This window comes from Glycine soja, chromosome 3, assembly GCF_004193775.1.
Source record: "Glycine soja cultivar W05 chromosome 3, ASM419377v2, whole genome shotgun sequence".
NCBI classification, from domain to species: Eukaryota; Viridiplantae; Streptophyta; class Magnoliopsida; order Fabales; family Fabaceae; genus Glycine; species Glycine soja.
This window is the reverse complement of record NC_041004.1, coordinates 31,777,924-31,791,520: the sequence shown is the minus strand read 5'-3', so window position 1 is coordinate 31,791,520 and position 13,597 is coordinate 31,777,924. Positions and strand designations below refer to the sequence as shown.

The window sequence follows — 13,597 nt, the reverse complement described above, 5'->3', positions numbered from 1 at the left end:
GCCACATGGTCGATCCCATCTTCGCGCTTGACGATCAGGATTTCTTCTGCCGCCACGTTGTCTCCCCGCTTCTGCTTCCTCAGCCTTTGCAGAAAACTCCTGACGCAAATCAACACCTAATAAGTCGCCCATATCAGGTATTGCTCCGGGTACATTCCATTGTGGAGCAAATGGGGCGTTGGGTGTTGCAATGGGGGCATCGTGCTGCTGTGAAGGAGTCATAGTGGGCCATGAAAAATGAGGCTGTGTTTCCGCAACACCACCGAACGAATGTGAGGTCTCAGAAGTATCAGTATGATGACCTGCAAAAGGATACTGATACATCTGTGAAGGATATTCGGAAAATGTTGCTGGCGTGTAATACATTCCGTGTTGACGCTCCATCATTTGTTGGGAATATTGTTCCGCTTGAACAGGCTCCCTTTGTCTGCCTATACCCCGAGTTTCAACACTTGACTGAAGAATGGGAAACTCTTGGGCTGGGAATTCACGCTCTGATGCTGGACCATGTGACACTGGTTCAATGATTCTCTCTTGCTCTTCAGATATAATTGCTAACTTATCCACGTAAGGCACAAGATCATCGACCGTCCACGTGTTCCTCCCTTGTGGTGACACCATATATTGTAAAGTATCCACAACTTCACCCTGCAATTAGTAGCGTCAACAAATTAATGCTCATGCTTAAGAAATTAATTAGAAGTTAAACATCGAAAAACAGATAAATACCAATGCAGCTGTGTTTGCATTGTTTGGGTCGAAAACATCTTTGTTTTACGCCTATACCACACCATGTAGTCCGAGTTATAACCCAGTAGGCCCTCCTGTCGAGGATAAACGTCGACCCTAAACTCTGCTCGATTGTTCCACTGACCAATGATTGGGGCCAACAGGTGGAACCAATTCTCATCTTGTTTGCCTTTGAGCGTTATGCCATGGAGATTTTGCGGTTGCGAAGGACACCCGGGAATGGGTTGTTGCAATCCAAATTGTCGTAAAACTCTATCGGGTTGGTGCCACTCAACAACATGGAAACAAATCAGTGGCACCACCGCAAACCAGGCTACTCCTCCAACCACACAAATTGGAGGCAACGCTGCCATCACAGTTGCTGTGTATGGCTCCCAGACAAACTGCATATAACAATACACTTGTCAATTTTCAGTCAAACATAACATATTAAAATTCCATTTAAGCATTACATTACGATGTTCTTACCTCATGTCGTTTCATCAAATCCAGTTTGCGACGGAAAAGTCTAAGATCATCATTGCCAATATGCTGATTTCCACGTCGCAACCACCTACAATAAAAATGAAATCATCATTGTCAACACGTTCCATCATTAAATATTTTATCATTCAAACCTAATTTTTTAAACGACAAACCTGTGTCCGAGTGGTTTATTTTCTATGACGGGAGGCGTCCTCTTTGGAGCTAAGGTCGTGCATCGTTCTCATGCCCACATTTGGATTAAGATGCACATACCTCCGATTGATTTAACTTTGTAATCGGTGGCGCTGCACATCTCTCTATATAAATACGCAAGCACGGTAGGTCCCCACGCATACGTGCTGCATTGTTCAAAGTCACGTAGAAATTGTAGGTACCTTAAGGAAACTCTGCTACTACTTTTGTTAACAAAGAGGACACCTCCTATGAATCGAAGGATCCACGCACGGGTAAACCTTTGTAATTGCTCAACGTTACCCTCATCAATATTTATGTGAGAAAAATGGTGAGCCAACCAACTTAATTTGACGACACTGCCTTCAATTTCCCCTTCCTGTGGTCTGACTCCTAATAATTCTTCACACAAGTCGGCCCAAACAAGATTAGTTGAACCAATTAATGGTGCTCCGTCACTACGCAGACCTAGTAAAACTGACACATCTTGGAGAGTAATGGTAGCCTCTCCGCATCTCAGGTGAAACGTGTGGGTTTCGGGCCTTCATCTTTCAATGAACGCACTAATTAAGGCCGCATTTATCTTTAGGTATCCCATCCTCATGATCCAATAAAACTCACATTGCCGAAGCAAAGGAACAATTTCCTCCGGTATTTGTTCTTCACCTTGATACGTCGGGACTGCTCGCCTGATGTGTAGTTTTCTGTCTGGTTCCCCATTCCAAACATGTTCTGAAACATGCTTGGATTGCATCCACAACACGTCACTATCAATTGGACCAGACCTAGTTTGTATACTTGATGAGCATGACGACGAAGAAGCCATTGAGCCTACAAAATAAAATATAATACAATTAATTGACAATAAAATTTATACATTAATTATACATACACAAATTAAGTATATTTACACAAAATTAATTAAAATAAATAAGAAATTATATTTTTTAAATTTCAATAACAAAATATATTATACAAATAACCTAATTCATATATATTCTATAAATAAATTAAATTACAAACAAATATAAATTTAAATATATAAATTAATGACTACAAATAATTACGCGTTAAATAATTTAACATACAAAATCAATAATTTAAAATACGTAAAACTATTTTAATTTAAACATAACATATGAAACTGATAATAATAACTAAAAGTAACGTGATATAAAAAATTTAATTCTAACCTAATTTAAAATTACGAATTTACACTACATATAATTATTCTTAATCTATCATAACAAATATATACAAAATTAATGACTTCAAATAATTATGAGAACAATAATTTAACATACAACATCACTAATTTAAAATACCTAAAATTATTCTAATTTAAACATAACAAATGAAACTAATAATAATTAAAATTCAAATTAACATAATATACAAAATTTAATTCAAACCTATTTTTTAATTAATAATTTACAATACATAAAATTATTTCTAATCTATCATTAAATATTTAAACTAAATGTAATCTACCATATAAAAAATTTAAACTAAAGCTAATCTAAACTTAATACGTTATGGTACCTAAAATTATTCCAAATCTAAAATTATTAAATTATGATACCTAAACCTATATAAAAAATTTCAACTAAACTTACCCTACCATATAAAATTATTCCTAATTTATCATATAAAAAATTATTCCTAATTTATCATATAAAAAATTTAAACTAAATCTATTATATCCTATAACATTAAGAATTCAAACTAAATTATACAAAATTATTATCTTACACTACCTAAACTATACAAAATTATTATTATTATCTTACACTACCTACCTAAACTATACAAAATTATTATCTTATACTACTTAAACTATACAAAATTATTATTATTATCTTACACTACCTACCTAAATTATACAAAATTATTATTATTATCTTACACTACCTACATAAATTATACAAAATTATTATCATCTTACATTATTTAAACTATACAAAATTATTATCTTATACTACCTAAACAATACAAAATTATTATTTTTATCTTACACTACCTACCTAAATTATACAAAATTATTATCATCTTACACTATCTACCTAAATTATACAAAATTATTATCTTACACTACCTAAATTATACAAAATTATTATCTTATACTACCTAAAACCATTATATTATCAGAATATAAACATCAATATAAATAAAAATATAGAAAAGCTTCAATATATAACTTACAATTTTTTTAGAAAAATGGAGGAACACAGGCAAACAGCACCAACCAAGCAAGAAAAACACCAACCAAGGACTCTCTCTTCACTCTGCAAACTCAAAAACGCAGGCTACAATTTGAAGGCCAAACGGATTAAAAAGAAGAACGACGCGCCAATGGAAGCAGCGCCTTCAGGAGGCAGGAAACGCCATTGCCATTGGCGTTTCCCTGCACCTATGGCTAGCCCTGCATTGCTGCCGCTGCTGCTGCCTGACCCTGCTGCAGTCAAAGCGCTAACGGGAATGGCGACTTGCAACGTGAAATCGCCAGCCATGTCTGCGCTTTCGTCCAGAGCTTGCCACTTGTCGGACATGCATGAAGTCGCCAGTTCAACTGGCGCTTCCCATGTAGGGTACGTGCAAAAAAAGCACCCCCTGGGAAATATCTCCAGAAGAGCCCTATTTTGGGAATTTGTTTCTAAAAGCACCCTAAACAGGGACAATTGCCTCACGTGCATGCATAGCCAGCCCCAACCACTGTACCCTTTTCAAAAGCTTGCACCCATTGTTTGGTTGAAGCATGTAGCCTTTTCAGAAGTGGCATAGTCATTATTTCTTTTGAAGGTGGGAGCGATCAACTCCATTTAAATTTCGGCCCCCACCCTCTCCCCCTTCCCTTTTTAAACATAATAAAAATCAAACATAATTTTTTATTAAATATATTATTTTCACTCATATAAACTAAATAAAATCTTATATCATTATATCAATCATTTAAATTTAGAAATTTAAACTTTAAAGACATAAATATAGGAGAGATTTTTTTTATATTTTTTAAAAAGACTTTTAATTTAATTCTTAACATAAAAATTATAGTATCATTTTTAACACCCAACTAGCTAGTCATCCTTTATGGTCTTTCACAACAAAAGAAAACTGTATCATATTTTTAGATAATTATATCATCCTTTTATAAGTAAAGGTTAAGAATAAATACATTTTTGTTTATAAAATTGAATTTAAAAAGTACAATAACACTTTGATAACACTAATCTTTCTCAAAATAATTAAGCAAAACTTTGTTTCATGGACTATTTAATTATTCCCACAAATATATGATTGGAAACATTATCGCACTAAGGTCATAAAAATATTAATCTGGTATATATTTTATCTCTGAGAAAAATATAATCACACATTGCACCAATATTTAATCTTGGGAAAAAATTATTATCATGGGATAGAAATATCTCTTCATGAGTAAAAATTCATATATACCTTTTTATGAATTACTATCCCACTATTCTCTCATTATTCATTCATGATACATACTTAAATTTTTTTCAATTATGTAAATTTCATTCATGTCCAATCAATGTTCGCACAATTTGATTTACTATCAATCTCATTTTCCTCCGATGCTCCTTTTTAATATACAATTATTGTTTCTCTTTCAATTATCATAATTGTTAAACACATGGGAGAAAACAATGATTGTAAGAGTTTTTATAATAAGAATATTTTAATAATTATGATATATATTTCTATGAAAAATAACTCAATCAAACATATTTTAATCATTCATGGGAATATAAAAAATAATTTCAACAAATTTTAATAGTTAACCAAACATATTTTTTAATAATAGGAGGAATAAAATTCTCATGTTATATTTTCAAGAAAAAAATATTCTTGAGACTAAAAAAATTATTTGTGAAACAAAGGCCCCCTAAGTGATGTTTGACAATTTGTTGGTCGAGTATTGAACATAAGTTGGGCAACACATCTCCCCCCTTGCATCTTCATTCATCTGTTGGATCTACTTCAAAACATGTGTTGCATCGTACTAAAAGAATCGATAAAAAACAAACATGCTCTAACTCTTATTGTTATATTTGTAAAAAAAAAAAAAAAGATGGCTTCTAAGTAAGTGGTCCACCAAGCACAAATAATAATGACTCTTGGATTAATCTAAGGTGCATAGCCATATTATACACCTTCCATACTAAAACTATATCGTTCCTACTCTTCCTCCTTCTCCGCAGACCCTTTTCTATTTCCGGCCGTTCCTCCACTGCCTTCGGAGGCTCCGTCCAGATGCACCCACCACCACCCCAAATGTTGCAGGAAGTGCTCCTCCCCCAAAATCAAATCTGGAATTGTTTCAGATAAAACATAATAACAAATCATGTCCAAAAAAGCAATCGTGGAAACTAGTAAGGAGCTATACTTACAAATCCAAAATTAATAAAAAAAAAGGTCATTCAAACCCACAAAATCAAGATTCAACCCAAATCAAAATTGTTAGATAGGGGAATCAAAAATTGCAAAACGAAGAAGTCGTTGTTCTGAAAAAATAGAGTTAAAAGATTACAATAAAAATCATTCCTTCGCCATTCAACACAAAAAAAAATCATATTCCTTTCTCAGTCACCTCTTGCCACTGCAAGTATACTCGACATCGTAGGGAGTCTTATGTGAAACGTACACCGTACCAACAAAATGACAAAATTAATCCAACGACTCTTAACTATGATCCGCTAAAGATCACTTTTCTTTCTGATTCACGCTAGACATCGTAAAGAAAATCACAAACACTTTTAACACGGCAAAATTTAAAATTTGTTTAGAGTTTGTTTAGATAAGGGAGTTTAAAATTTTGAGAAAATTTAAATTTTAAGAATTTTATTTTCAAAATTTTGTATTTGGATAAAAATAAATGGTGAGGGTGAAAGAAAATAAACGAGAGAAGAGAAAATATGATTGTGGTGTTTTCAAAGGAGAAGAACATTGATATGACGACAGGGGGAATCGGGACACTACGGCCTACACCACCATACCTGACCACAACATTCAGTTAACGATGCAAGGTATGGTTAGGTTTTTCGTGTAGGCGAATACATCCACCGCGTGATAGGTAACGATGGCTCCTCTCCCATTGACTGAAGAGATGTAGCTTTACTTGTCCTCCTACGTCCACATTTGATTGATGCTCCACAAGTGGTTCTACTTATCCTCCTACATCTGCATTTGATTTCGGAAACTTGTGAGAGGGAAGATGAAGGTCAAAAAGAAAATTTTAATTTCTTAAAAAAAAAATTAAAATTACACCTATTTAGTGGCTTAAAATTGTGTTTTATCATTCAAAAAATTTAAATTTTTCATAAAAAAACATCCAAACAATATTAAAGAAATTTAAATTATCTTGATAAATTACTTCTCCTAATTAAAATTCTCAAACACAGTCTCTTGTAAAAGTTTTGATTTATCTTAATCCCTCCATCATTTCTTTGTTAAAAATATTCTTCTCAAAATATAGTCTCTTTTTTTTTAAGAAAATTAGTTTGAAATTAGATTACTGACTATGGAAAAACATTTTTTTTATCAGATTAAGTCCCAATTATTCGTGTTGTATTGGGGATGAATCATTCATCTCATGTAATACGTACTAATTTTTTGGAAGTACCCGATGCAACATTGCGACGTTTTTATGGGTATCAGAGATTTGTAAGAAAGGGAAGTGTTTCCTCAAAAACCAATTCGGTGAATAATGTGAGAACACGAGAATCTCCGATTCGCGATGTATCAGTGGAGGAAGTTCGAGTTCTTCGAGGAGAAGTACGGCGCGAAGTGCGCGGTTCCCGAGAACGACGAAGACGACGGCGTCGTCGCGGCGGAGAGGAAGATCAAGTGCTGCTCGAGTGGTAGGGGCAAACTTGTCACCGGTTTCGACGACGGCGTCGTTTGCTTCTTCGATCGGGGCCTCAAGTTCAACTACTCTTTCCAGCCTCACTCTTCTTCCGTTCTTTTTCTTCAGCAACTCAAGGTGAAAAAAGAGAGATCGTTGTTGCAGTTTTCTGAATTTCTGTTTTTGATTGTGAAATTTGGTGAAATAGTTAGCAGGTTTAGTAGTAGAATTAAGGATTGACAAATTTGTTAGGCGTCGTAGTAGTTGGATTGCGCTTTTATTCTTGAATTTGCAGTTCGATTACGCTTTTTAATTGATGGAATCAGTAGTAGTAGTAGTAATAGTTCAACCTCACTCTTCTTTTGTTATTTTTCTTCAGCAGCTTATAAGGTGAGTGAGATCATTGTTAGAATTTTCTAGAGTCCTGTTTTAATCGTGTCTGATTGATTGCTGGTTGCTTCGGTGTTGGAATTTTCTAGAATCCTATTTTTAATTGTGGAAATTGGTGAAAGAATTACTGGGCTTAGTGGCAAGGTTTTAAATTGCGGTTGCGTACCATTTGTTGAAACTTTGCTTAGTAGTATAGTACCATTTGTTGAAACTTTGCTTAGTAGTATAGATTTTATTTTTTTTAGCCTGTGTATTAAGGATAGGACATTGGTGAAGGGGTTTTGTGGTTTAAGACTATGTTTGGATATCCCGATTCCAATAATGTAAACTGATGTTCATACATTCCAAAACATGGAATGGAGAACCAAAAGATTTTGTCATTCGTGTTGAATGTAGGTTTAGTTAATTTAATTCAACTGATAACCAAACACACTCCAAATGTTTTGTTGGTAGTCTAGGATTGTGCTTTTATTCTTAAATTGAAGTTAAAAGAGGTTTGGTTTTGTGTGTTGATTAACCAGCAACGCAACTTTCTGGTAACAATTGGGGAGGATGAACAGCTTACTCCCCAGCAATCAGCTTTGTGCCTCAAGGTTTTTGACCTAGACAAGATGCAACCAGAGAGTTCAAGCACAACGAGTCCTGATTGCGTTGGGATATTGCGGATATTCACTAATCAGTTTCCTGAGGCAAAGGTAATGAATGACACTGTAATGGATGGTTATTACTCTTCATTTTCTGATGAATGATGCCCATGTGGTTTTAGTAAAACAGGGTAGCTATGTAGTTTTATTATCTCGGTCCTGTATTTTGATGATTTTGGAACTATGGTGTACTGCAGATTACATCGTTTTTGGTTTTAGAAGAAGTGCCACCTATACTACTCATAGCTATTGGCTTGGACAGTGGTTCTATTTACTGTATCAAAGGAGACATTGCACGGGAGCGTATCACCCGTTTCAAGCTTCAGGTGGAAAACAACCATTTGGACAAAACTCTTTCGGCTGTAACTGGACTTGGTTTTAAGGTGGATGGTCAATCTCTACAGTTATTTGCGGTGACTCCATGTTCAGTTAGCTTGTTTTCATTGCATGATCAACCGCCGAGAAGGCAGACCCTTGATCAGATTGGATCTGGTGTGAACAGTGTTGCAATGAGTGATCGCTCTGTATGTTCATTGTCTTTGTTCATTGTTCTAAATGGATTTTATAAATTATCATAATTATTTTCTCTGTAAATGCTGAATGTTTCTATTTGTTAATATGAATAGGAGTTGATAATTGGTCGACCAGAGGCAGTATATTTTTATGAAGTTGATGGGCGTGGTCCTTGTTGGGCTTTTGAGGGAGAGAAGAAATTGCTTGGATGGTTCCGTGGATACCTTTTGTGTGTTATTGCAGATCAAAGAACAGGAAAGCATACTTTCAACATCTATGACCTGAAGAATCGATTAATAGCCCACAGTGCATTGGTTAAAGAAGTTTCTTATATGCTTTATGAATGGGGTAACATCATACTCGTAATGAATGATAAATCAGCTTTATGTATTGGAGAAAAGGATATGGAAAGTAAGTTAGACATGTTATTCAAGAAAAACCTATATACTGTAGCAATTAATCTTGTCCAGACTCAGCAAGCAGATGCAGCAGCTACAGCTGAAGTGCTAAGGAAATATGGGGATCATCTGTATAGCAAGCAAGACTATGATGAAGCAATGGCTCAGTACATACATACTATTGGTCACCTTGAACCTTCTTATGTTATACAGAAGTTTTTGGATGCTCAAAGGATCTACAACCTCACAAATTACTTAGAGAAGCTACATGAAAAGGGTCTTGCTTCTAAAGATCACACCACACTTCTATTAAACTGTTACACTAAATTGAAAGATGTTAAAAAGTTAAATCTATTTATTAAAAGCGATGACAGCATTGGGGAACTTAAATTTGATGTGGAAACAGCAATCAGGGTTTGCCGTGCTGCCAATTACCATGAGCATGCAATGTATGTTGCAAGGAAAGCAGGGAGGCATGAATGGTACTTGAAGATTCTGCTTGAAGATCTTGGTAGCTATGAAGAAGCCTTGGAATATATTTCAAGCCTTGAATCAAGTCAGGCAGGGATGACAATAAAGGAGTATGGGAAGATTCTGATAGAGCACAAGCCAGTGGAGACAATTCAGATTCTCATAAGGCTTTGCACGGAAGATGGTAACAAAAGAGGGCGCTCAAATGGAGTGTATATGTCTATGTTGCCATCTCCTGTTGATTTTCTTAGCATCTTCATTCATCATCCTCAGTCCCTTATGGATTTTCTTGAAAAATATACCAATAAGGTCAAGGACTCACCTGCTCAAGTTGAGATTCATAATACCCTCTTAGAGTTGTATATATCCAATGAATTAAACTTTCCTTCAATGTCGCAAGTTAATGATGGTGGAAATTACCTTAATGGAGCATCAGCAAAAACCATGATTTTAAGTGCTCAGTCTAATGGAAACATTGGTGATCACAAAAGTTCAGAGCAGGGAAAGGACCATCTCGAAAGGCGTGAAAAGGGTTTACGCTTGCTTAAGAGTGCATGGCCTCGAGAGACAGAACATCCACAATATGATGTTGATTTATCTATTATACTATGTGAAATGAATGCATTCAAAGATGGGCTTTTGTATTTGTATGAAAAGATGAAACTCTATAAAGAAGTGATTGCTTGCTATATGCAGGCACATGATCATGAGGGGTTGATTGCATGCTGCAAGAGGCTGGGGGATTCTGTTAAAGGAGGGGACTCATCTCTTTGGGCAGATGTACTTAAATATTTTGGTGAGCTTGGAGAAGATTGTTCTAAAGAAGTAAAAGAAGTTCTGACTTATATTGAGAGGGATGATATTTTGCCCCCTATGATTGTGCTTCAAACTCTTTCCCGAAATCCATGCCTCACACTTTCTGTGCTCAAAGATTACATTGCTCGAAAGCTTGAGCGGGAATCAAAGATGATTGAGGAGGACCGACAAGCTATTGAGAAATATCAGGTTTGGTATTAGTTTTATTTGTTTGTTTTTTTGGTATAAGGTTGGGTCTTAATTTTATTTGATGGTTTATAAGGAGGACCGACAATATTAGTTTTATTTGTTTGTTTTTTTGGTATAAGGTTGGGTCTTAATTTTATTTGATGGTTTATAAGGAGGACCGACAATATTAGTTTTATTTTATTTGACTAACATTGATATCAGTAAAAATAATGTACAGAATGGCTTATTAGAAATGGCATGACTGTCACAAACAATCCAAAATTATATGGATAGTATCATAGTACCTTTAAACTTTATCAGTGTATCATTTCAAAATTGTGACTTCATGACTTTTTCTTCCTCGTCTCTTCTATTCTTTGGTTTCTATTTGTTCCCTTCCTAAATAAATATGAACAGGAATTTATATAATTGAACAGAAAATGGAGATACCCAAATTTGTCATGCATGAACACCTGAGTGATTATTGAACTAAGGAATGAAAAACATGTACTTGAAATTTAGAGAATTAACAACTGGGTGATTTTGATTATTCAATGTGAGGCAGACATCTGTTCTCTGTTATAAAACATGCTGTATGCTTTGTATTCTTGAATTTTCACATGCCGTATGCTTTGTATTCTTGAATTTTCATTACCTAGGACTCTTTTGTTTCCTGTTAAAGATGCAGATTAGTGCATTGTGATGATAAGCAGGTAAATATAAATGATTATGTGCCCTTTTGTTTAAGCTTTGAAACAAAAGTGATTTTAAGAGTGTATAGAAAAGTGATTTATCTTTTTAGAGATTTTATTCAAAGAACAACCTAGTTTTTGTTTGGTAACAATTATAAAAAAAACACTTTTTTTTTGTTTTAAAAGATAATTATATTGATATTTTTTTCCCAGGACCTATACAAGGTAGCTTCTCAAAATAATAAAATATCTTATTTCTTTTAGTTTCTAATTATTTTCAAAAGCATTGACAAACTCAATTAACATTTTAAAAGTGATTTTCTTAAAAATAAAATTGAATTTTCCTGAGAAAAAGCTACAACAAATGGGTTCTATATTGATAAAAAATAGTTTCTTTTAATATGGTTTAATTTAATTTCTTGAGAAATATTTCTCAAATGATCTTGTATGAAAATCAAATTCTGTACCCTGACTCCGTAGGGATTACTCTGTCACCTATCAGGTGGCAGGATACCCTGGGAAACAAAACGAAAATATACATCAATAAAAACCTTCTTTGCCTCATACAAGTCTAGTGATATTCTTTGTTAATTATTTTTCTTTCTGTAATCAATATGGAAGTATTCTATTCACAATTTCTGTGCAGGAAACCAAAAAATATATTCTTTGATTTCTATTACTCTTGGATCATTCCTTCAAAATTAAATAATTAAATATGAACAGGAATTTGGATAGTTGAGCAGGAAAGGGAGGTATTGAAATTTGTCATACATGAAGACCTGAGTAATTATTGAACTATGATGAATGAAAAACACTTGTTTGTGATTTAGAGCTTTAACAGTTGGGTGATTTTGATTATTCTATGTCAAGCAGGAACCTGTTTTCTGTTATAATATATGTTACAGTCAGCATCTTCATGTTATAACAAAACATGACACTTGTTTTTTATTCATTTGAATTGAATTTTCATCACCTAGAACACTTTTTGTTCTTGTTGAAGATGTAGAGTAGTGTATTGTGATGATAAACTGATAAATACAAATGATGGCTTTGATAAGAAATAATTTCTTTGAATATAATGAAATTTAATTTATTAAGAAATATTCCTCTGATGTTTTATATATAGATAAAATGTTCTTTGCCACATACGAGTCTGGTGATCTTTGTTAATTGTTATTCTTTATGTAATTAGTATGGAAGGATTTACATAAAATATTTCTGTGCAGGAAGATACACTGGCAATGAGAAAAGAGATTCAAGATCTTAGGACAAATGCTCGAATTTTTCAGCTTAGCAAGTGCACTGCGTGCACCTTCACCCTTGATTTGCCTGCCGTGCACTTCATGTGCATGCACTCATTCCACCTGCGCTGCCTTGGCGATAATGAAAAAGAATGCCCTGAGTGTGCTCCTGAATATAGGTCCGTCTTAGAAATGAAAAGAAATTTAGAGCAAAATTCTAAGGATCAGGACAGGTTTTTTCAGCAGGTGAAGAGCTCTAAAGATGGGTTTTCTGTCATTGCTGAATATTTTGGAAAAGGGATCATCAGCAAAATAAGTAATGGATCCACTTCTGGTCCCAGATCCGGAACTGCATCATCCACCAGTGGTTTCTAAGGTTTCTGCACTTATTCTCCATTTAACATTAAACAAGTTGGGCTTTGGATATTGGATGAAATCTAGTTATTTTCGGGCTTCTGAGGTTCTTCATTGTTGCTTGTTGACTGGGGTCCAAGGTTCATATTTTCCATAATGTGCTAACTGTTATAAATTAACCAGGAGTGGTTCATTCATTAAGGAAAGTCCCTGAATGGTCTTCTTCTTTTGCCGGAGTATTGAACTTTTTGGGAGGATTTAATGTTTGTGGTTCTATGGATCAGAACAGAACATTTTCATGACAGCCTCTCCTTAAAGGAAATACTGAACAAATAATCAAGGCAATGTGAGATTGGTTAGGTATGAATTCAAGTGATACTTTTCTTTTTTTCTTGTTTTTCAGTGTAAAATTATGATGGATTAGAATCATGGAAATGAGATTTTTTACTTTTGATTGTTTTAATTTTTGTGAAGACCATGAGCAATAGTAACAATATGAATACTTGAATAGTCTGTTTTAGCCAACTGCCATTGATTTCGTGGACTTTTCTGTTGTATTAAAAATTCCATTTACTTTCTGTCTTTACTCTGTTCTGCATGGCACATTACATACGAGTTACTTCTGAATTCTTATTTGGTT

The 13,597-nt window shown here is 34.3% G+C and overlaps 1 protein-coding gene and 1 long non-coding RNA gene across 2 annotated transcripts; one reads left to right on the top strand and one right to left on the bottom strand.

Annotated features, from left to right (window-relative positions):
• Nucleotides 1–770: 770 nt before the first annotated feature.
• LOC114406460 lies at nucleotides 771–1,966 on the bottom strand. Its single transcript, XR_003665428.1, has 3 exons — nucleotides 1,389–1,966; nucleotides 1,219–1,303; nucleotides 771–1,133 (listed from the first exon to the last, which is right to left on the bottom strand). It is a non-coding gene; the product is annotated as an uncharacterized LOC114406460 (long non-coding RNA).
• Nucleotides 1,967–6,955: 4,989 nt separating this feature from the next.
• Nucleotides 6,956–13,543, top strand: LOC114406455 (vacuolar protein-sorting-associated protein 11 homolog). Its single transcript, XM_028369161.1, has 5 exons — nucleotides 6,956–7,408; nucleotides 8,182–8,355; nucleotides 8,502–8,828; nucleotides 8,931–10,691; nucleotides 12,589–13,543. Exons 1-5 carry the CDS (start codon nucleotides 7,163–7,165, stop codon nucleotides 12,976–12,978), a joined length of 2,898 nt encoding a protein of 965 aa, XP_028224962.1. The 5' UTR covers nucleotides 6,956–7,162; the 3' UTR covers nucleotides 12,979–13,543.
• The last annotated feature ends 54 nt before the right edge of the window (nucleotides 13,544–13,597 follow it).

What these genes read in the sequence shown, in the direction of transcription:
- LOC114406455 (XM_028369161.1), top strand. Translation starts at nt 7,163, where the DNA reads ATGTATCAGTGGAGGAAGTTCGAGTTCTTCGAGGAGAAGTACGGCGCG. An exon ending in ATCAGTTTCCTGAGGCAAAG is followed by an intron (nt 8,356 to 8,501) that starts GTAATGAATGAC and finishes GGTGTACTGCAG; the next exon opens with ATTACATCGTTTTTGGTTTT. An exon ending in AAGCTATTGAGAAATATCAG is followed by an intron (nt 10,692 to 12,588) that starts GTTTGGTATTAG and finishes ATTTCTGTGCAG; the next exon opens with GAAGATACACTGGCAATGAG.